General features: G+C 38.2%; 4 protein-coding genes across 9 annotated transcripts in view; 1 reads left to right on the top strand and 3 right to left on the bottom strand.

Annotated features, from left to right (window-relative positions):
- Positions 1-583: 583 nt before the first annotated feature.
- ube4a (ubiquitination factor E4A (UFD2 homolog, yeast)) lies at positions 584-10,967 on the bottom strand. Of its 3 annotated transcripts, none has more exons than XM_065281178.1 (20): positions 10,854-10,967; positions 10,062-10,229; positions 9,799-9,969; positions 7,937-8,049; positions 7,678-7,830; positions 7,339-7,498; positions 6,414-6,616; positions 6,142-6,333; positions 5,731-6,064; positions 5,527-5,653; positions 4,429-4,733; positions 4,203-4,335; positions 3,929-4,119; positions 3,742-3,842; positions 3,520-3,633; positions 2,880-3,054; positions 2,573-2,753; positions 2,327-2,474; positions 2,061-2,218; positions 584-1,222 (listed from the first exon to the last, which is right to left on the bottom strand). In XM_065281178.1, the coding sequence occupies exons 2-20, from the start codon at positions 10,186-10,188 to the stop codon at positions 1,087-1,089; spliced, it is 3,222 nt and encodes a 1,073-aa protein (XP_065137250.1). In that variant the 5' UTR covers positions 10,189-10,229; positions 10,854-10,967; the 3' UTR covers positions 584-1,086. The 3 variants fall into 3 exon arrangements, with proteins under 3 accessions (XP_065137250.1, XP_065137251.1, XP_065137252.1); XM_065281179.1 differs by having other exon boundaries at positions 10,080-10,229; XM_065281180.1 differs by lacking the exons at positions 9,799-9,969; positions 10,062-10,229; positions 10,854-10,967 and having other exon boundaries at positions 7,923-8,049.
- Positions 10,265-15,933, top strand: phykpl (5-phosphohydroxy-L-lysine phospho-lyase). The gene is made up of 13 exons (XM_065281186.2): positions 10,265-10,297; positions 11,406-11,487; positions 11,577-11,695; positions 12,154-12,313; positions 12,939-13,013; positions 13,112-13,199; positions 13,277-13,393; positions 13,479-13,561; positions 13,849-14,068; positions 14,152-14,306; positions 14,432-14,521; positions 14,611-14,741; positions 15,093-15,933. The coding sequence occupies exons 2-13, from the start codon at positions 11,429-11,431 to the stop codon at positions 15,125-15,127; spliced, it is 1,332 nt and encodes a 443-aa protein (XP_065137258.1). The 5' UTR covers positions 10,265-10,297; positions 11,406-11,428; the 3' UTR covers positions 15,128-15,933.
- On the bottom strand, positions 15,906-23,325 carry nherf4a (NHERF family PDZ scaffold protein 4a). Of its 2 annotated transcripts, XM_065281184.2 has the most exons (11): positions 23,136-23,325; positions 21,195-21,222; positions 20,981-21,045; positions 20,705-20,910; positions 20,107-20,311; positions 19,513-19,649; positions 19,225-19,429; positions 17,443-17,639; positions 16,885-17,079; positions 16,320-16,544; positions 15,906-16,037 (listed from the first exon to the last, which is right to left on the bottom strand). In XM_065281184.2, exons 1-11 carry the CDS (start codon positions 23,149-23,151, stop codon positions 16,005-16,007), a joined length of 1,512 nt encoding a protein of 503 aa, XP_065137256.1. In that variant the 5' UTR covers positions 23,152-23,325; the 3' UTR covers positions 15,906-16,004. The 2 variants fall into 2 exon arrangements, with proteins under 2 accessions (XP_065137256.1, XP_073671713.1); XM_073815612.1 differs by lacking the exon at positions 15,906-16,037 and having other exon boundaries at positions 16,066-16,544.
- Positions 23,326-23,439: 114 nt separating this feature from the next.
- nlrx1 (NLR family member X1) overlaps positions 23,440-27,229 on the bottom strand; it is a 27,985-nt gene continuing 24,195 nt past the window's right edge. For 2 of the 3 annotated variants that reach the window (XM_065281181.1, XM_065281182.1), the window contains exons 7-9: positions 25,614-25,700; positions 24,908-25,159; positions 23,440-24,775 (exon numbers count right to left, since the gene is read on the bottom strand). In XM_065281181.1, the coding sequence (XP_065137253.1) occupies positions 24,430-24,775; positions 24,908-25,159; positions 25,614-25,700 (685 nt within the window). In that variant the 3' untranslated portion in view covers positions 23,440-24,429. The remainder of the gene's footprint in view (positions 24,776-24,907; positions 25,160-25,613; positions 25,701-27,229) is intronic. The other variant, XM_065281183.1, reaches the window with a different exon arrangement.

The raw sequence follows: 27,229 nt of genomic DNA, 5'->3' as shown, positions 1-27,229 counted from the left end.
TTACTTTTGGGGTCAAATCCATTGATTAGGTGAGGTCTTCAGAAAATGAGGAAGCTTTGGATTTTGAAAGACTTAAAATCAACTAAAACTAATTGAAATTATTTCAAAGAACATAAAAATGCAGACATAATCTATATAAGCCTCAATGTCGATAGGTCATTGTTTTGAAACTTTCACGGCTAAAGGACAGCGTCTTATCAGCGTCATCTTTTCAGACGAATTTCAGTAGCAAGGTCCAACCTCTGAGAGCACGCAGTTTCACAACTGTTAACAAAAGAGGCGTGATGTCATTCTGCATGAGATGAGGTCACTAAAACTGTGAGCTCTGACTCAGCAATCAAATTAGTCATCATTTGGGACATATTGCACTGCTAAAAGACACAATAGCTTCTTGTAAAACATAATGGGATAATTCCCAACATTTTAAGAAGAGCTCGATATTCTTAATGAGTCTTGTAAAAGTGCATATTAATATATAAGTTCCCAGCATAAAACATTTATAATGAAAAAAAAAAATTGTTACTGATTGATGAATTGCTGAAAAAACAAAGATTTAACCATGAAATTAAAACATACAGGAATATAAAACTGATTAATATTTTTATCATACATTTTTTACTGCCACAGCCCTTTCTCTTAAAATCAAATGAGGAAATATAAACACATGAACTTGAAATTGTTTATGTATAAGCAATGCATATAAAATATTTCACAAATATTAGTTAGAGTTAGGGCAAATGCATTGACCCGGAAAGCAAATCAAATATACTTCTCTATAAACCCCCAATCTGTACATTTCAGTTTGGGATGTGAACAACATTGATTTGAGTTGCCTGCATGAAACCCAAAGGTTAGAAGATCCTCCAAATAGTTTCACAAAGCAGATAGTCTAATATGCTACAATGATAAGGCATTCAGAGATTTGCATTTGACCTTTGAGGAGTACGATAACACCACGAATGTAGACATGTTCCTTCACGTGTGCTTAAAATGTACTGTTTTTGAAAGCAGTATGAGAGAGGTCAGAATCATCTGAATGGCTTAGTCATACAGCATGCCTGTGCTGGGGGAAGGGAATAATGTGGTTTAGCCACTGGGTCCCATTTGTTGGTTTCCTTGCTTATGTTCAGCAAGCCACTTTATGATCTGTTGCTTAAGCTCTTCATTAGGTCTGATCTGATCCATAGTGAGTGGACTGCGGTTGAACGGGTCTGTCTGGTCACTTTACCAAGAAAGAGAAGAACAGCAAATAATCATCAGTTAATAGCAATTCTATTATATATCATAAAAAGGATAAAAAATGGGCATTATTCTGAAGAACCTTCACACTTTTTTCTGTATATAATGATTCTTTATACAAAAACCTTATAAAAGTATTCCATGAGTCATGCACTATAAGCACAAAATATTTAAGATTTTATTCATACAGTAGATAATCTCCCCTTCAATGAACTGAATTTACGAACTGAATCAGTCCAATGTGTGAAATGAATCAATTGAAATTCTCAAATTACAGTAACATTTAAATCAATGAAAAATAATGACTTCTAGTTTGATGTGTCACTCATGCTTTTTCAAACTAAACCTTAAAGGGGAAAGAGAATGAAAAACCATTTTTACCTTGTCTTTGTTGAATAATGGTAGTCTACCCGCATTCACAAACATACAAAAAGTGCTAGACATGCTAAACATCTCAGTCTCATAAAAATTCCTCTTTTAGAAATGTCAGCCAGAAAACGGCCCAATCTGAAAAACTGATGCTTATGACATCAGAGGCATCTCCATGCCCCTCCACTTTAAAATAATTGGCTAATTTTTTATGTGGCAGCAAAGTCAGCCAATCAGTAATGAGATTGCAAGTTAAACCAGTAGGGGGAGCCAAATAGGTGCAAAACCACTTGTTTAAAATCCCCCACCCTAATAGAGGGTTTTTAGGAAGCTTCTAAGGCATTACAGACCCAAACAAAAAAAGTTTTGTCTACATGTCACATCATAGAACAAGGATAAATACCCCATTCAATCATTCTATGTCACCTTTAAATATCAAACTAAAATATCACCTTAGTAAATGCCGTGCTATTGTTGAACGGTCCACTGTAACATTTGAAGAAGGCAACAGAACCGGATCAAGCATCAAGGTAGACATGATCGGATCCAGAAATTCATCTGGAGCATCGGAGTAGGTCTCCTCCTCTTGCTGATGCTTGTCTGCCAGAGACTTAAGGACACAAATGCAACAAAATAACAAGATTAACATCAACACCCATGATTTCCAAAGAAAAGCATGCATCTATGATAAACTATGTACAAAAGTGAGTAGATTAACCTTAATTTTATCTGCTAGGAGACTAAAAGACACAATCATATCGCCAGGCTTGTTGATTTTCTTGAGGACACGGACAGTTTGACAGAACAGAGTGGGAGAATACGACCTCCCATCTTTCGGGACAGTGGCACAGAAATTTTCTTCATCCCTGCAGTCAAAACAACCCCAAGAAGTAAAGTTTGTTTACTTAATACTGACTAAACTTTAAATTCAGCGTAGAGTTAAATATATTAGCAACAAACCTACCCCAGGTTTAGGTAAATGGTACAGATGTCAGACACCAACTGCTGAGGCTTAAAATCAAATTCACTAAAGTCTTTCACCTTTAAAGCGCCCATCTTGGGGCCTACCAGGTGCTGCAAAAAGTAGTTGAGCATGGAGATGATCCTCTCAGCAAGAAACGGGTGAACAAAAAGTCCTTTAATCTCTGAATGGAAACAAAAATATAAGAGTTTTTTTTCAGGTTCAGGTCTGACTCAGTCAGGTACTATATGACAAAAAATCAGTGATGCGTTAATATTTTACTGCATTTGGTTTATTTCACACCTCTTACCGGATGTGAGGAAAGCCAAGGTGCCAATGGTCTCATTTGACATGATGTTGTGGAAGCGACCCAGCTGTCCAAACATCTGCAGACTTGATTCTTTTTCTCTGCGGGCGTCAGGTCCGAGACTGTCCCACTCCCCCCGATCCCTCTCCAGCTGGAGGATTTTGATTTTACTTAAGTACTAGACAAAAACACACATAAGCTACTTAGGGATAGTTCAACCAAATGGAAAAAGGGGTGTCATCATTTACCCACTCTCATGTTATTCTCAACCGGTATGAGTTTCTTTATTCTGTTGAACACAAAATATGTTTTCATACATGATGGTAGCCACACAGTTGACAGTAGCCACTGACTTCCATAGTAGAAAAAAGAAATACTATGGAAGTCAACGGGTACGGTCAACTGTGTGCTGTTTGCCATTATTTCTCAAAATATCTACTTTTGTGTTTGACAGAATAAAAAAAAAAGGCTTAGAACAACATGAGAGTGAGTAAATGATGATTTTTATTTTTATTTTGGGATGGACTCTCTCTTTAATAAGTTCATAATTAACGCAGCCAAGCTTAACCAAACAAACAAAACCTGTGGATTTGCTTACAGATCTGTGAATGCCATAGGCTGTTGTGGCTTTAAAAAGTAGTACCTGTATAGCTTCATCAAGTAGGTAGATGGCATCATTCATGAGTAGATTCAGAAACCTTAGAAAGAGTGGTGGATTCATGGCCTCAAGGTTTTCAGATGCATAATCTGCCAGATGCTGTGAGCAAGCAAAACTATTAAACTTGCAAACCTTTCATTCCATTTAGTGCGCATAAATTACGATATTAGTGATGATATATTATTAAAACGTTTGTCCGATTCATACCTTTATGCTCTCCCTATAATTTATTTCTCCCCACATGTACTTCAAAATGGCATACATTGGCCGTCTGTAATTAAACTTCTGCTCAAACTGATGAGGATCACCTGTGAGATAGGCCATAAATAAAATTTAACAACAGCTGTTACGTTCTAAGTAAAGTAGCACTAACAAAAACACTACGAACACTGACCGGTAAACTCTATGTCCACAAACACAGTTATCAGGGCTTCAGCAAGTTGAGGTGCATGTCGATATGTGCTGAACACCCTTTGGCGCTGAAACATGATGGGTTGGGCAGTGCCAGGTGACGCAGACTCCATATGGGGCATCACAGCCTCGAGAACCTCTGCCAATTTTCCTCGCAAATGAGGATTCTTCATTCTGTGGGTAAATAATTACGTGTAAACAACAGGCCACATGGCAAAAAACGTGTGAAGAACTCACAGCATCACAGCGCCTCACACCTCTCAACGCTGCCCATGAACACAGTGATGAAGGTCAGGACGTGTTCTAAACTTTCTGCCGATGACTCCAAAACCTCATCAGCAAACCGGCGGAGGAATATGAAGAAATCACCCATGTTTTCGACGAAAAACTCTAAAAAGACAACACCACTAGTATAGGTAATCAAAAACTTTTCTCTAAAATGCAAACAATGACAGATTGGATGAAACCATTTTAAAAGACTACCTGGCACAAAGCACAGCAGACTGTTTTCAAGTGGAGGCAGGGGAAACGAGAGCGAAATGTGCTCCGAGCCTTGGTTGCCTAAGCTGAGCTGAACCAGCAGGGTGGCGCATGAGACTTGGAGGTTGAGGCAGTGTTGCAGCATGGTGGTCTGCGTGGTAGCGGCCTTGGTGGAGAGATAGACTGTCATAAGTCGTTCAAACTGTTCCTGCAATTCTGCAGCCGGTCCTCCGCTCAGCTGCGTGTCTCGCCATGTCCCCTGCAGCCGATGCAGAGACTGATTCATCTTCACCATCTGATCATGTAGTCTGACAAACAAATACCATCAAGAATTTAAATGCAGTTGTCGCCTCGAACACATGCAATGTGTCTGTGGCCAGGAACTATAACTGGTGCATCTAGTGCAGGGTTCCCACACCTTAGTTAACTTCAAATTCAAGGACCTTTCAAGGACTTTCCAGATCCAATACCCTAAAATTCAAGGACTAAATGTGGGGATACATTTCAAGTGAGAACAAGGTTACATCAAGTTACATTTTCAGATACATTGTTACAGTTCCCTTTTGAGGGAACTCGCGCTGTGTCACTGCAGTGACACTTTAGGGACACCTCTAGGGGTAAGTGCGTCTGAATGTATATATCAAATTCAACCAATGATGAGGCTTAAGGACAAAGACAGGGTGACGCAGGAGCTAGGAAGTATATCCCTATCTGAAATATTGCCAAAGACGGCGTTACAGAGATGCAGGAAGTATGGCAAGGGAGACGCAGCGTCTCGTTCCCTTCTCAGGGAACAACAGTTACATACGTAACTTGAGACTTTTTCATGTGTCAAACACAACTATGCAAAAAAGCATTTTGGTATGAATCAACATTCGCATAAAGAAGATATAAGCATTTAAAGCTAACAGTTTAGCATGTGTGCTTAAAAAGTCTAGAATTTTTGATATTATCCTACACTACACAGGGAATAATATTTTTTTTTTTTTTTCAGAAAACTTCTTGCATAAAATAGATTCAAGCACTTTCGATGACCTGTATCTATGCATGTATATTTTCAAATAATGACTTTTTTCATCATTATGAAGCCAATAGCATTACCTATGGAAGCCCAAGTACATTGTAAGCTGTGTAAGGATAAGGTTCTCTGTGAGAAGGCTGTACGACTGCGCAAATTCAATTGTTTGTTGAGGGGGAACAGGAATCAGACAGGTCTCCTTGTCCAAACCTGTAAGAAAAAAAGTGTTTTCAGTTACTGTATGTGCAAAAAAGATGTGAACAAAACCGTTTGCGCAGGTAGTTCACCTCTCGCATGCACGTTTCTGTTGCGCCGCTCTTCCTCACTCAGTTCCTTCAACATGCAGTACGTGGGGTTGAAGGTCAAGAGTTTGGGAGAGTACGGTTTACAAAATGGTTGGCAGAGCTTGAGCAGCGCAGCTCCCAGATTTAGGAAAAATGCATCTGAAGCATACATTTGGAAGAATATCTCGGGCATCTGGTTTGCCCAGATTTTGGCCCGCCCCATGTTGGCGTGCAGACAACCACCCAACCACGAGAGCAGCAGGTGACGTGTCTCACTGGACTGTTGAAGCAAGTTTTTCAGGATCTGATACAGCTTATCATGAAATTGTCCTATGAACTATAAAATGAAAGAACAAAAAAAATTAATTGACATGAATTTATATAGACTACAGTACATTTAGGATCTTCTCTTACCTGGTGTATATTTGACTCTTGAACTCTCATTTCCTGTGGGCTCAAGCGAGAAGGATTGAGAAAGAAACCATGGTTTTCAACCACACCAGGAGTTTTAAGCAGGCAAGAAATACTTAAGATGGTGCCTAAAAGAGTCTTCTGGTACTGAAGTCCATTGTTAGGATCTTTAGGCTGAATGTGCTCCATTAAAACCTAGGATCGGAATATAAACCTAGGATCATAATAATATACAATGTTGATAATCTGTTGGAAAATAGTACGACAATCCTAACCTTAGCGATGTCCTTTTGCCGACTGAAGTACAGGAAAATTTCCAGGTAGGAAAACAGCAGCAGCTGACAGAGGTCTAAGTCTTTGACTCGGCCTTGAAAAATATCAAACACTGGCACCATTACCTCCCCAAAAGTCCGTACCTCCTGGTCAGCCAACAGACTAGCGATGACCTCCTCCAAAAACTCCACAACTTCCTCAAGCCCTGCAGTGATACACAACATAAGCATTTAAAGGGACATTCAACTTTTTTTGAAAATATGCAAATTTTCCAGCTTCCCTAGAGTTAAACATTTGATTCGTACTGTTTTGAAATCCATTCAGCTGATCTCCGGGTCTGGCGCTAGCACTTTTAGCATAGCTTAGCATTATCCATTGAATCTGATTAGACCATTAGCATCGCACTAAAAAATAACTAAAGAGTTTCGACATTTTCCCTATTTAAAACTTGACTCTTCTGTAGTTACATCGTGTACTAAGACCGACTGAAAATTAAAAGTTACGATTTTCTAGGCAGATATGGCTAGGAACTATACTCTCAAACTGGCATAATAATCAAGGACTTTACTGATGTAACATGGCTGCAGCAGGCGTAGTGATATAACGCACTGCCCGAAAATAGTCCCCTTGATTACTTTCAATGGCAGGGGACTATTTTCGGGCAAAAATTCGGGGAGAAATATTGAAACTCTTTGGTTATTTTTTTTGCGCGATGCTAATGGTCTAATCAGATTCAATGGATTGTGCTAAGCTATGCTAAAAGTGCTAGTGCCAGACCCGGAAATCAGCTGAATGGATTTCAAAACAGTAAGAATCAAATGTTAAACTCTAGTGGAGCTGGAAAATGAGCATATTTTTTTTTTTTTAAAGTGGAATGTCCCTTATATACATCACACGTCCTCAAATGGGATTTTACAGCTAACTTACGAGCTCCTCTGACAGCTTCCAACAACAGATCCAGAAGTTGCTCATATACATTCTGGCTGATGTAGATCTCTGGAGTCAGCAGCACTGTCCGTGCATTGGACACGGTCAGGTTTTTACATCGCACAGCATACGACAACAGCTTCTCCGGGACTTTTGTGACCTGTGGGGTTTTGAAGTACACAGATGCTGTAATTGCATTAGCAGCGCAAATGTCATGGGTTCAAACGGATACTGATAAAATGTATACCCTGAATACATTGTTAGTCACTTTGGAAAAAGCAACATACGGCTTATCACTTATGCAATGAGACTGAACTACTGTATGAAAACACACAATACCTCCTCTTTAGCTCTCAGGTAGCAGGCGTATAGGTAAGGTACGGCACGTTTCTCCCCAGCATCACGATCCGCAGAGAGGTTCACTACATTGCAGGAAGTCATGTAAATTAGATGGTTCCCAGGTTCCTGCAGAAGCAGTCTGGCGAACACAGCCTGGAGGAGATAAATTACAAAATGTTATTATTGATCAAAGTTCAAACTATGCTTATGCGTATTTAACTTATCATAAGACAACAATGACATACTGATGATGTCATACTTGCTCTATGGTGTCCATGTCAAGCCAGTCCTGATCATCAAGATCCGCTGCCATTTCCTCCAAATATACACAGCGTGGTGGGATGCCATTACCACCTCTTAGACTGGGGTCACCTGAAAGTATTTCCAACAACATCTAGACTCAATAGTTGTCCTTGCAAACAAAAAACATGCAAACACATTGGTGACTATATCCTCATTGATAATGACATATATACTACAGTGTAGGTTTGACTAATGCTTGCCTGCAGGTGGCTCAGACAACACAGTTTCAATTCTGGTAGTACTTGCAGATGGTTAAAGATTTAAATGGCAAATAGACCCATGTGATAGGTGGCATAGCAGCAAACATCTGATCTTGTGTACGGTAAAGACATTCAAGTAAAAGCAACTTTATTTAAATGATATGCCAAACCGCATTGGATGAGGTCATCTGAAACATTTCCAGGAAACTGTGTGTAATTGTGATAAGGTCACCTAGACTGAGCTCATCGAGAATGTAAGACATGACATCGTTTGAAGTAAATGACTTATATGAAGCACACTCATCCTAAAATACCGATAAGTAAATTAGAGAAAATGCATGAAACGGATCAATTACGGGAAGTATCTCACAAACATATTCTCTGTTCTTCCAGTGGTACTCAACTGGTGGGTCATGAGTTACGATCTGAAAGTATGTCACAGGTCTGAATGTACAGGGTTGCATTCAATGGGGAAACCCACAATGCCAATAATAAACTCAATCTAACCATATAATTATGCATACTTCAGATCGAAAAATTAGCAGATTTAAGTGGGTTTTTTTTACATCCTTTGTTGTTAACATCTAGACTAGATTAATCAAACTAGGGCTAGTTAATTTGGGATTAATGTCAATTTTGTGCCTCCATACTCACTTGTGTAACTACTCATGTAACAGTCTGTAAATAGGGAAAACATGGAAGTGTTTGGTGGCTTTTCAATTCATCCCTGTTTTTTATCCTAAGGCATGAATGGGGCTAGGCTAAATGCTAACACATTCACAACAAGCTGTACAACGATTAAATGCACGCATTGTAAAAAGATAGGTATGTATTAATTTGTCTAAGGTGAGGTAAGAACACAGTAAAATATTGAATAACGGTTGAGTTTTCCTTTAAAAATAGGCACCAGATTAATTTTGTGATAATGGTGGTATAAGCGGAATAATTGACTCCGTTCCTTTGAACTGTTTGAAAATAATGCACACCCGCTGTGTAACATATAACCACCTTGGGTGTGCATTATTTTCACATTTTTTTTCCCAATTATTCCTTACATAACCAAAACTTGATAGAGCGCACATTCAGCTGTAACTTGATAAAGGTTACCCAAAATAGGCAAATGCCAGGACAGGTTGTGTGACATCAACAATTATACTGTACTCTGATACCATAAACAAAACTTTGCAAGGTAAAAGATGCATTGGAAAATGTGACTCATGCTACATTACATACTGTTGTTATTGGTATGTTTACGCATTTATTTGCTGTGCATAGCCTATATTCAGCAGCCTAATATAATATTTGTCCCAGTGTTCGTTTCATGGCTAAGGTAAGAAAAATTACACTTTTGTCATATTTTCTATATGATGTTTATATTTTTGATGCATGCATTAAAACCACTACTCTATTGTTTTTGTTCTATTGTATTTGTAAATATCATAGTGATCATTCATAAAAGTTGATTTAAACTATTTATAATTATTTAAGCTATTTATAGTTGTTTTAATTGCGATAAAGCAGGCAGGTCTATATTACGTTTATATTACATTTATGCATATGCAGCAGCTTTATCCAATGTGACTTACAGTGCATATATTTCTATATGTTTAGCACTCACTGTTGTCCAGTGTGATGAGAAAGATCCTCTGGATCATGTGGTTGACATTGAGCTGCTCACAGAGCTCCTGATGTGAGAGAAAAGATCGGCTGATCTTTGCCACAGAGTCATCGTTGTCATCGATGCTGTCAGAGACCGAATTGTCTGACTCGGACTGGCTCTCCCCTGAATCTACAGGTGCAGGGAAAAGACTGAGATGAATATATTTCTGCAAATGTAATTTTAAAGACTGTATAGCATTTGTTTCGCTAAACTAAACATACATTGCTGCTCAGCTTGACCTTGTTGCTTTTGGCCGGATGCAAACTGCTTAGCATCAGCTAGGGAACTGAAGAGAGCTGCAAATGGATTTTGTGAGATGTTCTGATTGTTATTGCCCTGGTCTGTCATTTCACTGGAGCACGTCCTCCATCAACAGGTGCTTTCACTTCCTGGAAAAAGAAAGTGTGTGAAATTGCTCCGGCATGTAATTTAAATCCTGCTGTGATGATCCATTAAGGTAAATCTTGCTTTTTTGTATTCTGATCCCCATGGGGGATGTTTCATGCTATATGAGACATTGCACATGGCTCATATGTATATTACTCACTGTCAAAATTACATTATTACTCTTCTGACGTGTGTCAGTACTCAACATGAATCTACTGATGCTACGGTGAGTCACTGCCACTGGTAGGTGATTTAAGCAACAGGCAAATTTATAACCGCTGGCTAAATGTACCCTTACAAGAATCAACATGGTTTCAAGTTAATATCAAGAACGCTAACCTGCTAAACATACGTGTGTAATTAAGTAGCACTGAATCATTAAATAAAGAGGCAAGCAATGATCGGAAAGCACGTGTTACTTGTGTACACCTAAATAAACATCAGTTTCCAGCTGTCAGACACCATGACAGATCTCTCTCTATGTTGTCAAGCATCACAAGCTAGCTGAATAACTAGCAACACGTTTAGCAACTTACAGCGAGCTGTACATGTCGCTCTTAGAACTGAATAATGCATTAGGTTACACAGGTGCGTTAGAAATGTATCGAGATCGCTCGATGTCATACCTTAGTTCAAGTCGAAATATGGTATAATGTGATATATGATGTGGTCCAGTACAGCAGACCATAAACATTAACAGAGTTACGCTTGTGACGTCATCAGCAGAGGACGACACTACAAGACGCCGCAGTTTGATTTCTATGAACTGAAAAGTGCAACAGCCAATTGACCAATGTCCCGCCTTTCAGTAAAACGAGCCAATCATCAATCGTTAAAAACTGATGATTCTCTGGAGGTGGGGCTCTGTAAGCGCTTGCCAATCTGTGCGCATGCGTAGTAGCTGCAGCAACCTGGAAATAAAGCGTTTTAAGCGCAGTTTAAGCTTAAGAAACAAATTTTATGGTGCAGTTGATGTCAGGTTTAATTATTGTTGTGAAATATGTTGTTTTATTGTGATCTTACGGAGTGAATTTACAGATGTCAGTCTTTTCCCATTTAGGTAGATAGGACTTAGTCTTATATGACTGAAAGACTTGTAGTGCCTAGTGGGTAGACTTTTCGTAAACGCTCTTTAAAGTCCCATGAAGTGCTTGCTTTTTATGTCATAAATTACACAGAAGGAAAATGACCGCTTGCTGTCATGGCTCTCGAAGTTTTCAGCAAAAATGAGACTCTGGAAATGCGCAGAAAGTTTATCGGGTAAGCCACATAAATCGTTACATGTTGCAATATCAGACATAGTATTGTTTTCATACTTTTTAATCTGTTTTAACCTCTTGTCTTTTTAGAGAGTCCTGCAGGCTGTTTTTCTCTCACGATCCCGTAAAAATTGTACGAGCACGGGGTCAGTATTTATATGATGAAAAAGGCATGCAGTACCTGGATTGCATTAGTAATGTCCAACATGGTAAGAAACTCTAAAATCCTAATACATGCAATAGTTTTTAAGACTAGCTTGCTCACAGATTTAGTTTAGGTCTACATTTCTGCCAATACATCATATAGTTGATGGAAGTGGTGTCACTACTGTAACTGCATGTTAATAAATGCCCTAAAAATATAATCAACAACAGCCACAGTCACAGCCAAATTCCCTGGTATTTTCCCTTTGAATAAATAGGATTTTCAAAGCACCTACAGTGTCAGATATTGTAATAATAACAAACCACAGAACCATGTTTAAAGCTACAAGCAGCGATGATCGGGCCCTCACACCTGTGCCACTGCCAACCAGTAGCTTCAGGAAAACAGTGGGCAGTATGCATTTAAAGGTCCAATGTGAAGATTTGTAGCAGCATCTATGAGTTTTAGTAGGTTTTGAACTTCTATCTTGGACCCTAATGACCCATTCCATTGTGTTTGCAGTGGGACACTGTCATCCTAGCATCACTGAGGCTGCTGCTGCTCAAATGGATCTTCTTAATTCAAACACTAGATTTCTCCATGATAACATAGTGCTATATGCACAACGACTGGCAGCCACCCTGCCAAAAAAGCTTAGTGTCTTTTATTTTGTCAACTCAGGGTAAGTAAATAACAGTATCATAATTATTCCAGTCACACATTTGAAAGTGATTTAAAGGGCACCTATTATACAAAATCCACAAGTTGTTTGGACATACATGTCTTTTGGCAGTGTGTAAACACAACCATCCCACAATGAAAAAAATACCCCAATTTTTTTAATCGCCATTAAACCAAAGCAGTTTCATTAGACATGCTGTTTTGATTCTCTTAGCAATGTGATGTCACACTGCTAAAGCCCCGCCTGTGGCCGCTGACTGACAGTCCTGTATTACCATAGTTTCTGCTCTCAGCAAGTTGTATGCTGACCGCTATTTTCTCTGCACTTCTCTGCAAAAATCTGATTTATTTTAAACGAAAGCGCTTGCTGTCTCTCTTGGTAAGAAAGCAAGAAGCAGTAGCTAATTTGCATTTAAAGGGAAGCACCCACTGCACATTTTTGCTCACACCTACAATGTGGCAATTTAAACATGTTATTATAAATTATATGTGGGGTACTCTGAGCTTAAACTTCACATATGTTCTCTTGGGACACTATCATCCTATTTCAAATCTTAAAAAAGTAAAATGTGCCCTTTAATACTATCAGAAAGTGAATTCTTGTATTGTTTTTCCTCAATTCAAAGTTCCGAGGCAAATGATCTTGCCTTGCGACTTGCCCGCCAGTATACCCAACATCAGGACGTCATAGTGCTGGATCAGTAAGTATTACTAAACTTTGTTATATTCTATTTAAGTTCAATGTTAATGTGGTAACTTAAAGCAACTGTGTTAAAATTTTCTTTACCTGACTCTCAAGTGCATATCATGGACATCTCACCTCACTCATTGATATCAGTCCATACAAGTTTAGGAAGTTGGAGGGACAAAAAGAGTTTGTTCATGTGGTGAGTACAGACTGCAGACATTTCAAACAGTAATAAATGTTTTTTTGCTATTTATCAACATTCTGGGGTATCAACAGGCACCTCTTCCTGATACTTACCAAGGTATGTACCGGGAGGACCATCCCAACCCAGGAGAGGCTTATGCTGACTTATTGAAAAGTCTTATTGAAGAGGTGCATACGAAAGGCCGGAAAGTATGTATGGTAGAAAAACTAAAAATGTAAATGTGTCTGTGTTTAAAATATACTTAGTCTTTCTGGCTTTTCTTTTTGTCCACAGATTTCAGCTTTTTTTGCTGAGTCTTTACCTAGTGTTGGTGGCCAGATCATTTTTCCGGATGGTTATTGTAAACGAGTAGCTGAGTAAGTCTCTTTGTAACTTTAAGAGTACACATTTGTACACATGTAAACACAATCTATAACATTGAGCTAGTGATTTGGGGGTATTTTAATGGGAGAACCTTACATATTGTGGGTTTAAAATGTATTTTTCTTTGTGCATGTGAGTGCAAAGACCCTTGTCTTCATACTTACACAGTAGTAAATAAGCAATAAGCTTTCTTTGATTGTTTTCTGTATGTTTTTGATAGATATTAAACTTTTGGTGGAACCAGTGAATGAAGCTGCATGCAACGTCATGTTTTCCACAGATATGTTCATGAGGCGGGGGGAGTTTACGTTGCAGATGAGATTCAGACAGGCTTTGGTCGTGTTGGGAGTCATTTCTGGGCTTTTCAGCTTCAAGAATTTTGCCCTGACATTGTCACTATGGGCAAACCAATGGGTAATGGTCATCCAGTTGCATGTGTGGCCACTACAGAGGAGATAGCTCGGGCCTTCACAGATAATGGTGTGGAGTACTTCAACACAGTAAGAACCATTTTACTTCAAAGTTATTAATTTTTTTTTGCATTTTGCATCAGTTCATATTTAATCATTTTTGTCCCATGCAGTTTGGTGGTAATCCAGTGTCCTGTGCCATCGGTTTGGCAGTTTTAGATGTAATAGAAAAAGAGGACCTGAGAGGAAATGCACTTCGTGTTGGAGGTCACTTGAAACATCTGCTTAGTCAACTTCAAACGAAATATTCAATCATCGGAGATGTGCGGTTCGTAAGAAATTGGGAAGGCTTTTACTAATTAATATTGTTTTTAATTCAGATTCTTCTAACATGTCATACTGCATCTCATATGAAAAACATTTGAAGTAGTAATCTCTATTTTTGTTTTTCAGTGGAGTAGGACTGTTTATTGGTATGGAACTAGTTAAAGACAGATGTTCCCGAAAACCAGCCACAGAAGAAACTGCACAGCTTGTTAGAAGGTACAAACTTTTCATAGTGACACCTTCTCTTTTTTTGTCTTTAATCAAAAAAATGTGTGTTATCCGTTTGCTTATTTTAACTTGCTCAGGCTCAAAGAGGAGCGTATAGTTATGAGCACTGATGGACCATGGGACAGTGTCATCAAATTCAAACCTCCCATGTGCTTCAGTATAGAGGATGCAGAGAGAGTCGCTATGTGCATTGACCAAATTCTCAAAGGTTGGTAGTTAACTGGTAAAGTTATATAATAGTTATAAATATTATTGAGGAGCTCAGATGCAAAAGAGGTTAAACACCACCTCCGTCAAAAATGAGATGATATTAACCGAATGCTCTCAGCATGTATTATATGTTCATCAAATACTTTTGCTTTAAATCAGCTTAATCCCAGCCTCAGGTCATTCAGAAATACTGGTTTGTTTGCAGAATCCAATAGTTTATAAAAAAATTTAATTACAAAAAACCATTACAGACGCACTTTTTGCGGGAGTTTTGCATCTGAGCTCTTTATAACGCTTATTTTATAAATTGGTGTTTAATAACTTTATTAATCTAACTATGTACTTGCAGAACTGGAGAATACCACCAAAGAAGAAAAAGTTTAGGTTTAAAGTGGTTTAAAAAAAAATTCAAGACAGTTTTAAATGTAGTGCATGTGGAAAACATTTCATATATAAGATCTAATTATGCATGAATTAAAATAAATCATCTTTTATGTGATTTGCAGTTTTTAAATGTTAAATCACAACTCAATTTCAAAATGCATATGGTAGCTGCCAAAGGACAAACATGTTGTCGTCAGAGACAACGTAGGGACGAAACACGCTCTGTAAACAGTTTGTCAGTTAAGGGCTACATAACAGCCACCCGTGTTGTATGTAGAAAAAAACGTCTCATTCTAAGGCAATAAAAAACAATACAGTTCATTATGTAAGGTCTTTATACACCACTGATAATATAGTTATGTATATTATATTGCATTTATGCCAAGAGAGCCTTCTCAAAGTTACACAATGCACCTTTAATCTCGTTTTATGTAGCAAAACACTACAACAAATAAGGGTTTATAAATTTAATTGTTAAACAAAGATTACAGACATTGACATTTTAACATGAAATCACACAAGTATGTTTACAAGTGATATGACAACAAATAAGATAATGATTTGGTTTACTTTGATATTTTACAGTTATATACAACATATGTCTTTATAATCTTTTTATCAATTTTGTACTCATATACTGGAAGTACTAATATTGCTAAGACTTCGTTTCAATGAAGTATGTAATAAACAAACAGTAATTTTGAAATGTGTTTTAATTACTGTTTTATTCATTTATTTACACATTTTGAGCACAGTAGTTGGTATCTGTGTTCTTCAACCAGGAATAAAAAGGACATTTCCTCTTGTGCAGTAGAAGTATACTTCACAGGATTTGTGTCATGTTTCACTACACTTCTCTTTACCAGATGTGATTCAATCATACGAAATTGTCTTGTGACATTTCTGGAGCCTGAGAAAACAGTTAAGTTTTTATAAATATTTTGAAATGCAAAATGCAGAACCGTGTCGCCGCTCTAGAATTATAAAGGTTCAATCTGCATTCTGAGTAGTTTTGAAAGGATTTTTTGCATTCCATTCGACTTGTATATAAAACTTTTTTTTAATAAAAAGTCCTAAAATGTACACAACTTGAATAAAACATCACATAAGTTGTCTTACAACTGTAACTAAATTTTGACAAAAATGTCAGATAGAAACTTCCAAGCCGGCGATGTGTGCGAGCATGTCTTACCTCGATACTTTGAGGAACGAGTCTGGAACTTGTAGTCTTTCTGATGTTTCTCAGGTTTTCATAGCCTTGTCCATCCACAACTAAAAGCCTGAGAGTAGTTCCTCCCTCTTTTATCAGCCTCACCACTTCGTCAAAATATTTTTCCTCCACATTCTGTCCATTAACCTCTATAACCACATCTCCCTCACATAGTCCAACTCTTTCTCCAGTGCTCCCATTTGCCACCTGTAGGCAACAAGGAGAACATTGTTTTTTTATGCATATAGCATTTATCATAGACAAAATGTGTTAAATATGCACCATGAGCATCTTGCGGAATAAAATATTTTTATTATAAATCTTTGAAAATCAAAAGATGGATTTGAATTTTTTATGTTATTATAACCTAAAGATGCTATGTGAAAGTTTGTAACAAAAAATAGAGTTTTTTTCTTGTCACTTTCTTGGTATAAAAAACACATTTTTATCAAAATTAGTCAAAATGGATTTATTGCGTTTATATACTCTTTATATAAAAACTGCCTCTAAAATGGACATCCAAAATGCTGAAACGAAGAAACTGTACCTGACCGATAAAGGCACCAGGTTTATCCTCAACATAGCCTAGATTGAAGCCAAACCCTGTGCTCTCCTTATAAAGCACACAAAGTCGAGGGCATTGTGGGTTGTTGGGTGCCTCTTCATCTTGCAGAGGAGTTTGGGAGAACCGTTCCCTTCTTGGAATGTGATCTTCGTAGAACAGCAGTGGAGAAATGCCAAGCTGAAGTGGAATAAGTATTAAATAACAGATACTCTCTCAGTAATAAATCCAAGTACATACTTCAATAAAATAATGATTTCCTTATTATCTAGGTCAGAGCGAGCACACCTATTCCCTAGGGTCTATGCCTATTCCACACAGTAGATGAGTTTTATTATACAAACACCTGCTTCAGTGTGTAATATAAGCATAATATAATACGCTTTAGCGTCTAGGACACCCTTCACGTTCATATATCTTTAGTCAGAAAAATAGTTGATTCAGCAGCTGTTCAAGATGTTATTGCTTCACTTCAACATTCTCTCACAGCGTTGCCTGGTTTTGTGTAAGCATGTGCATTTGCAATGACGTGCATATAAGCACCTGTGTGTAGTAGTTTCTGCCAGAGACGGAGATGGTGGTTAAAGTGACCTGCTGGCCGCTTTGCCGTATTTTGCTGACGATGTCCTCATGCTCTGCGTCCTCCACCTGTTCCCCATTTACAGCTAGGAGAAGCTCTCCATCCTCCATCCCTGCTTTCTCAGCTGAACTGCAAGGGTCGATTTCTCGTAGCACGTGAGCTGTAGGGCATATTACAAAATTGTTGTCCCAGCAAAATAATCCTTTATATGATAATATTCTAATAGCACACTGTTGGACGAAAAGGTCAAAATATGTAACCGGCTGTCACTAGCTCAGACCTTAAAAGGTCCTTATAAGATATAAAGTATACATTTGGTACCAGTATGTATTTTTGAGGAACTAATAAGCTCTCTAAGATGTGCCACTGATGTACTAACATGAACTCTTTAGGTGCAAAGCTGTACTTTTTAAAATAGCTGGGGTACATATTGTTCACCCAAAAATAAAAATTCTCTTATAATTTACTCATCCCAGATGTATGTCATGTGATTTTTAATTAGAAGACACGCATTGAGGTTTAAGGTCATCAACGTCACCATATTTGAATTTAGTTGGTCTCGGTTTTCAATTTAACCAAATAATTTCAGAATATTAATATCAATTAGTAGTTCTTCTACACCTATCGTTTTACATCACAAGACATATTTACCCTGTGTCGTGTGGACTACTTAATGGGTGTATGTGCTTTTGTATGTTGATGAGCTTCAAAATTTACAATACATAGCATTTCAAAGCTGCCCTTCGTAGCTTTTGCATAAATAAAATTTTTGGTTATTTTACGTATTTATACACGAGTTAAGATCAGGTAACATCAGACTAACATTTCCAGAGAAATCTGACCAGACAGCTCAACTTATAAATCGTTATTATAATCTTACCAATGCAGGGGGGGTTGAAGAAATAAAAAGAAAATATAAAGAAAGTTATGTGAGCTATTTCTTTAAGATGGTCAGCTGGTTTGTTAGCCCTTTAATAATCACCAACCCTGCTCCTGGAGATCAAACCTCTTGCATACTTTAGATCCAACCCTGCTTCAGCACACCTGCCTTTAATTTTTAGGCAGCCGTGAAAAGCTTGAATAGCAGGTTCAGGTGTGTTTGATTGGGGTTGGAGGTGAAAATAGGGCTGTTTCCGAAAGCACTAAAATGCTGTCATTCCAATGCAGGAAGGCATCAAGGCACATCTGAATCCAATGTTAGGTTTACTTCCTGTCTCCTGAGATACCTCCATGTCCTGTCACATATGCTATGCGAGCATGGTGGATGTGATTGGTCGAGCCTGGTTGAGTTCGAAAAAATAAAATGGCGGCCAAGAAGGTTGCTGGAGCACCAATTTCGTGTAAACAAAGTTATATTTTCACTTTTTAAATGGCATTTTTAGTGAGAAATTAGTATTGTAGTTGTCAAATATGTGATTAGTTATCACAAAAGCGCTCTCTGTTTATATTTCAAACAGTATTCCATTTTGCTGCCTATGAAGTCTGTCCGAATACGTTTCTTTGAGCTGCCTTCATGCCTCTGAAGTCATTTCCTCACGAGGAAGCGAGGCAACAAGTCAGCTGCTTAAGCTTTCGGACACAGCCTAGATCTCCAGTAACAGGGTTGGTGACCATTGATAATCACTGTATCTTAGACCAGCTGCAAACCAACTACCATGCATCTTCAAAAACACATCTACAAGTCTAGGGATTTCCAGAACATATGTGTTCATATTACTACTAAAGAAAAATCTGTGATTTCTCACCAATACGTCCAGATTTAAGCTTCTCTTGTCTCAGCAGGAACCCATAACCCTGTGGTCCCTGAGTTAGATGCAGTGTTTTCGGAGTATAGGGTAGATTATGACTTTCGGCAAAAGCGGGAATTATGGGTAAATTTCTTCGAGCATAGCTCTCTTTACTCCTGCTGTCAATTACCAATACAGTCACATGGTTTGCACAGTTCTTCACCTGATACATGGAATATACAACAATGAATGCAAAGTCATTTGCTTAACTGGAGATTTCAAATATCATTAACATTGCCCACCTACCATTTTTGACAGAGCTCCATGTGTGAGTGAAGAGACCCTAATTCCATTGATCCAGATCAGCCGGTCTCCATTCTGGACTCCAGCTCTCTCGGCCGGACCTTGATGCACTGGGCTAAGACGATAACAGCCTCGCTCACCTACACTCTCAGAACACAGAGTTAAATGAACACTGCTGGGTGTACATTGTCCCAACCTTACAGTGTGTTAAAAAGTAACAATAAAGCAGAGTTACACTGATGAGATATGTCTTAAACACAAAAAGTTATAGTAGTCAAAAAAAGCTACAGTAAAAGTAAAGTCCAACTAAAACAAACACTGATCACCATAATGACAACTTGAAATGATACAGCCAACATCTAAATCTAAGTTAAGAAAATAACTCTACAAGTTGTAAAATGCAATTTTAGGTTTAAAACAGAGATGGTGATAATTTAATTTAACCCAACGGCTGGTTTTGTCACTTTTCAACCAGAGTGGCGTAGAAAATAACCCAGCATTTTATAAGTGTATAAGCCAATTCTTATACTCTACTAAATATCCAAATGTCATCATTCTGAGCTACAAACATGTTTAGTAGCAATTCAGAAGCAGTACCTTCAACAGGGATGATGTTGAGACCCAAACCACAGCCGGGCTCTTTAGTGATGTGACATAACCGTGGACGAGAACAACCCTCTCCACGGTGAGCCTGGGCGAGGGACATGAGATCTCTTTCTTCTGTTACTGCAATCTCATAATTCTGGGCACTCAACACTAATAGATAGAGCTGCAGACTACAGGCCTGGATCTTCAGCACCACCTGTAAACAAAACACAGGTTATAAGATACTTATGATACTAAATATACACCATTTTAAGTGACTGTCTGTAAAATCTAACTAAAGTCTTTCATAATTATAATTATTAAATTATTTTAAAGATATCAAGGTTAATATATTTTTCGTATTTTTAAGAATATAATGTCCTAGCTCAACTCAGAGCGTGGAGCAAGGTCATGGATGTGATTCCCAGATAATGCCCATATTTTAAAACCTATAGCTTGGTACAGTGCTTTGATGCTTTGGACATCTGCTGAATGAATAAATGTAAATGAATGCTCTACTGAAGTGTTTGTGCAATATCATTTGTACAAGCCATTGTATTTAATTCACAGAAGACACAGATGTAATTTTTGCATATGAAAGTGCTCTCACAGTCAAGTGCTCCTTGTCATCCACAAAATCCTCATTGACCTCCAAAACATGGTCCCCCTCCCTCAACCCACCACGCTCGGCGCAGCTCCAAGGCTCCACCTGCCGCACCACATGTCCCCTGCAGCCAGCGTCCTTGCTCAGGTAAAACCCAAAGCACTGACCGTGCTCCCGTTTGAGAGCACACAGCCGTGGACGCACATCAGGCTCTGGGGAAAAGTGATTACTAACACTCTCTTTTAATATATACTATATAAGGTTTGATTTGTGGCTGTGTACCTGTGTCATCCGAGATCACCAAGGCTGGGTTGTCAATCCCTAATTTTGGGTTAAAGGTAAACTTCCTGTGGAAGACATTTTCACTCTGCTGTACATATGTTTTATGTAAACAAACCAACAGTATGGTAATTCACATAAAATACAATGTCGTCTTATGTAAAAGTCTAGGCTCATAAAAGACTTAACATAAATTATTTTTATGACACTGGCTTACGTTGGTAGTTCTGTGGCATCTACTGGTTCTGTAATAGCAAAACAATAAACAAACATTATAAGGCAGTTTCCAGGACAGGGTTTGGATTAATCCAGGACTATGCCTTGGTTTTATTAGGACATTTAAGTAGTTTTTACAAACATACCTTAAAAAACAATACTGGTGTGCATCTTAAGACAAAACAATGACACTGATATACAGGGTTCCCACACCTTAGTTAACTTCAAATTCAAGGACCTTTCAAGGACTTTCCAGGTCCAATAAATGTGGGGACACATTTTAAGTGATAGCAAGGTTACGTCGTGTAACCTTTTAAGATACATTGTTACAGTTCCCTTTCGAGGGAACTCGCGCTGCGTCACTGCGGTGACACTTTGGGGACGCCTCCATGGGGTGAGTGTGTCTGAATGTGTATATCAAATTCAACCAATGGTGAGGTTAAACGACAAAGACAGGATGACGCGGGAGCCAGGAATTATATCGCTATCTGAAGTATTGCCAAAGACGGCATTACAGGGATGCAGGAAGTATGGCAAGGGAGACGCAGCGCCTCATTCCCTTCTCAGGGAACAACAGTTACATACGTAACCCAAGATGTTTTCATGTGTCAAACACAACTAAGCAAATAAGCATTTTGGTATGAATCAACATTCGCATACAGAAGATATGAGCATTTAAAGCGAACAGTTTAGCATGTGTGCTTAAAAGTCTAGATTTTTTTATGATATTATCCTACACTACACAGGGAATAATATGGATTTTTTTCCAGAAAACTTCTCGCATAAAATAGATTCAAGCACTTTCAATGACCTGTATCTATGTATGTGTATTTTCAATAACTTCCCAGGGCCTTAAATTTATTTCCACATATTCACAAACTTTCAAGGATTTCAAGGACCCATGGCGTGGGAACCCTGGATATATGTTAAGATATGGCAAACATGCATTTTAGTTTGAGACTAGGATAAGCCCTGACCGCGAAACCACCCCTAAGTGCGTTTATAAAAACTAAACCATAGCAGCTCACTGTTAACACTCATAGGTTCTTCACCACAGGTTAACATTAACTGAGGAGCAGTGGTGTGTGACCAGCCTGGTAAAGTAATACAAACACGTTTATTTTCCTTCCTAAAATGTTAAAGCAACACTATGTAGTTTTTTTACCTTTAAATAATGTCTCTAAAATTATTTCAGTGATAGAACAACTTTTAACTGGACAAATTGTACTGTTGCTGCAACCTGAGCAGCCTCCTAGCTGCTACAAGCACACTCTGAAAGTGGCGGTGGAGGGTAGGAAACACAGCCCCTCCCCTCCCCCTTCCTGCAGAGGAGTGTCTGATACCAGGCACTGTTGCGCTTTTCAACCACATGGGGGAGCTGTAAGTCATTTTTGCATGGAAACTACATAGTGTTGCTTTAATGAGTGCAAGATGCATTTTATAATCATGCCATGAGACAATATTATATATGATAAATTTGTTGCTTACTAATAGAAAGTCTGGTTGCTTTATCTTAAAATATGTGAATTGTATGATAAGACTTAAGATCAGAGTTCAAGTATGACTACAGTCAATACAGGGTAGTTTTTATGTGTACCTTTCAAGTAAAACCTTGACTAGTATTAAATATTACATTGTTACCAAGACACTGTAAATTCAACTTGATTTATATCATATATCTCTTCAACTTTGTGAAACAACGCAACTTATTACTGCATTTCTGAAAAATATTTTTCTAGTCAATAAACATTGGACTTCACATTTTATGACCTCATCACTTAAGTGAAAACAATAAAGGACAGCAAACAAGTCTACCACTTTTTCTCGCAAACAAAAATTGTAGTTCACCAGTTTATAAAACACAGGTCTGTCCTGTACGTTACTTGCAGATTTGCCAATGAAATCGATGGACAACAGTAATGAATAAATGGTGGTAATTTACCTGAGGTGAATCTCATGATCTTGCTTCCTGTTGTCTAAGCCCTGGGCTTTAGTGAGAGTACAAGGTACACATTTAAATGAAGCATTAAAATGGTTTTGTCAGTATGACTCCACCTTGTTCCACTGCAATAATGTTCTTAAGATTAATATTTAATCTAAGGTTTATGAGACGACTCAGACCTGAAGAAAACATTACATAACAAAGGCGAATTAACAGCACGAGTAATATGATGGCTATAACTTCTTGATACCATCATTTAAACTGTGATTTATAAAATGATGACACTCAAGAAAAAACCCTAAAAACTGATCAACACTTTATTTTTTGTAATTGCATATGTTTAACATTAGTTTTTTGATAACAGATTAAGGCACAAAATGCATTTATGTGCAAAGGATGCAGATGTGTTAGTATTACACATGCATATTACGAGTATTTCGGTCTGGTTTTGAACCATCCGAGACGCTGGTCTGCGAAGTGAAGAGTTAATTCATGTGATATTAAAGCACCTTAAATTCTCCCTGAACACATGCATATTCATGGCAACATATTTTATAGTGCAACAAGGTGCAAATTTCAAGTACTAATACAAAACATTCTCAAATTTAATACAGAAACATTGACCTTTCCCATAAACAATGAATTAAAATTAAAACATCACAGTGTTTTTTCAAAATGACCTAAAGCAAAAGTACAACGAAAAGCTGTAACACAGCTGACACATGACAATACCAATTGACACATGACAAATAACCAATTAAAGGAATAGTTCACCCAAAAATAAAAATTCTGTCATCATTTACTAAACCTCATGTTGTTCTAAATCTGTTTGAATTTCTTTTTTCTGATGAACATAAAAAATATATTTTGATAAATGATGGTAAGCACACAGCTGTTTGTAACAGTTGACTTTCATATTAGGAAAATATATATTATGGAAGTATTGTGATAAATGATGAAGAAGATATTTTGATAAATGATGGTAAGCACACAGTTGACGGTACCCATTAAATTCCATCGTATTTGTTTTTCCTAATGTGGAAGTCAGTGGTTGCAATCATTTATCAAAATATCTTCTTTTGTGTTTATCAGAAAAAAAGAAATTCATACAGGTTTAGAACAAAATTAAAGTTAGTAAATGATGACACAATTTTCATTTTTTGGTGAACTATCCCTTTAACATATGGCAGATCACTTGGAAATTAAGGCATCTTTTAAGGAATTTTATTCCTAAATTTACAACTTGAGAAAGGAAACACCCACCCCTGCTATTCCTATGCTAAACCCATCAATTCTAAGCAGAGCCTGTTCCCGTGTCACTGCTCTTCTCCAGTGTCCGCAGGGTTTGTCTCACAACGCTCTCTACTCTTCGGAAGTGCAGCTTCTTCCAGAAAGTCTGCTGCTTCCGACCCCATTCTAGATCTTTCAGGAAGACGTGCAGTTGCTCGCGTACACGCTCCCTCTCCCAGGACAGGGAATTTTTTCCAATAATGCTCAGAATGGGGTGCCAGTCTTCTGAAATGTCCGAGCCCTCCGTTACAGATGCCAGAACCTTCACCCGACGGCCCTCCCTCACCCGAGGACCACCGCGCACGTGAAGTGACTGCTTGCCCACATCAGTAAGCTCATTCAGGTATAGACTATGAAGGATTAAAAAATAACAGCAAAATGAGCTCAATTCCATTTGTAGTGTAGCCTGTTGTAGTATATCCCTACTTAAACCATTCTCTACACATCTAATTCCGAACATGTGCATGTATTTTTGTACTCACTGTACTGTATGGATGCTGGGGTGTTCTCGACAGGCGTCGACCAGTGTGAGAGCTGCACTGTCTCCTATGTTATTGTAGGCGACATTCAGTTCCTTTAACATGTCATGCTGGCCCAGTTTCTCAGCCAGTAGATATGCTGCCGTGTCCCCAAGGCCAGTGTGCATCAGAGATAGCCGCTGCAGAGAATGGTTACCAGACAGAGCTTCTAGTAGATGGTTGACACCTGCGTCCGTCAAGTGGTTATCACACAAACTAAGATCAGAAGAACAGGAGGTTTATACACAGCAGACACGCGTTCGATTACATGCCATATTGTGCAAGTGCATGCTTATTAAACGTCCACTGTGTAGATTTTTAGCGGCATCTAGCAGTGAGATTACAAATTGCAACCAAGCCTAGAAGTCTAGAAAATCGCAACTTTTAAAGTACACGATGCAGCTACAGAAGAGTCAAGTTTTAAATAGGAAAAATATTAAAACTCTTTTTAGCGTGATGCTAATGGTCTAATCAGATTCATTGAATTATGCTAAGCTATGCTTAAAGTGGTAGAGCCAGACCCGGAGATCGGCTGAATGGATTCCAAAACAGTAAAAATCAAATGTTTAACTCTAGGGGAGCTGGAAAATGAGCCTGTTTTTTAAAAAAGTGAAGTGTCTGTTTAACTCTAAAGTAATAAAATAATTTGTGCTATTATAAGTAACCTTACTGTATTGACTTAATTGTACAGTTGGGCTCCAGCAGCAGATCTCGCAGAAGAATGCAGGACTCAGGACCCAAGCTGTTAAACTGGAGACTGAACACAAACACAAACACAGAGACAGTGGTCAAAAATACACACACATGCCATTAGTTTCTTGACTTCGTATGCAGAAATCAATAACTAATTGGGTTAATGTGCTTAGAAATTTTTACAGATTAAATTCTGCATGCAAAACAACTTTAATTTCATACAATCAGCAACAAATGAACAACCTTTGTTTTTCTTGGAGGGAACACTTTGGTTGCCTTCAGGGGTGTCATGCACATTTTGTTTGTTTTTTGAGAGTCCACCAATAAGAGATGTGGCTCACTTTGGTGAACTCAATTGGCTTGCACAGTGCCACATAAAGTCAAAAACACCAATATAACGGTATTCACAACTGACCCTATGCAAATTCTCTGGATTCAAACATTGTTGAAAATGTTTGGGATCATATAAGTACACATATGAACAAAATATATAATACTGTGCTACTGATCTTGGTTTGAAAGTACGACTCGCCTCTAATTTCAGTTCTCAGGGTGTTTATGGGATGCACCACATTCTAAACATTTCAGTATTTTATTTAAAAAGTAAGTGTACCCAAAAACAAAAGACAGACACCCAGCAACTTTTTTTAAAGGGATACACCCAAAAATAAAAAATTTGCTGTTTATTTACTTACCCTTAAGTCATCCGATATGTGACATTTTCCAATCAGTAAAACAATAATGAAGATACTTCCAGAAACCCCAGGACTGTGGTTCATATAATGCAAAAGTAATCCCCTCGACTTCTGGTGACATATTGGTGTCTTGTGAAGCCAATGAATCGATAGATATACATACTTTACACAGAAAGGATATACAGAAAGTAAGCTTTACCCTCCTGCTCTATAGGTGGCAATAAGAGGCTGACACAAGAAAAATGAAAAATGCGCTCATGTTTGGCAAAGGTCCTGCATTTACGCTAATAATGTTGTAAATAACATTCAATTTCTTGCAAAAAACCAACAACAACTAACTGGCTTCACAAGAAGTCAATATATCATCAATATGTCACCAGGAGTTGTGGGGATTATTTTTGTATTGGATATATCTATAGACGAGTTGCCGGTTTACCAACATTACAGTGTGCGCGCGCATCCAGGAGGCAGAAAGACCGATTGGTGAACTGGTCCGCTACTGCAACAACCTTAATTATTGATGCGTTCTTTATTGTTTGTATATAAATAAAACTTGATTTTAGTTGGATCTGTTTTTCTGTCTTTATTTTTGCAATGTTACTGTGATACATGTATGAATTATAATGTTAGGCTAGTAACGTAATAGTCGCATCTATTGGTATGTTCACGAGTTCACACTTACAAATAATTCTGAACAGGGTTATTAATATGCGTATTTGGCGTGCTGTCCGAGGAGAGGGCTCCGGGCTCAGGCCATTAACGAGCTCGGAGCGCCTCCTGGCGGGGAGAGGGTTCCGGGCTCAGCCTTAGGCCTGAACCCAGAATAATCCCCCCTGTTCTGGTTAGTAAGGTGACTAGGCAAATCGTGCGGAGAAGGGGAGGTGGAGGGATGCTGAAA

The sequence above is a fragment of the Paramisgurnus dabryanus genome, chromosome 8, assembly GCF_030506205.2.
Source record: "Paramisgurnus dabryanus chromosome 8, PD_genome_1.1, whole genome shotgun sequence".
NCBI classification, from domain to species: Eukaryota; Metazoa; Chordata; class Actinopteri; order Cypriniformes; family Cobitidae; genus Paramisgurnus; species Paramisgurnus dabryanus.
Note: the sequence above shows the minus strand (reverse complement) of the source record. Positions and strands in the feature narration are given on the sequence as shown.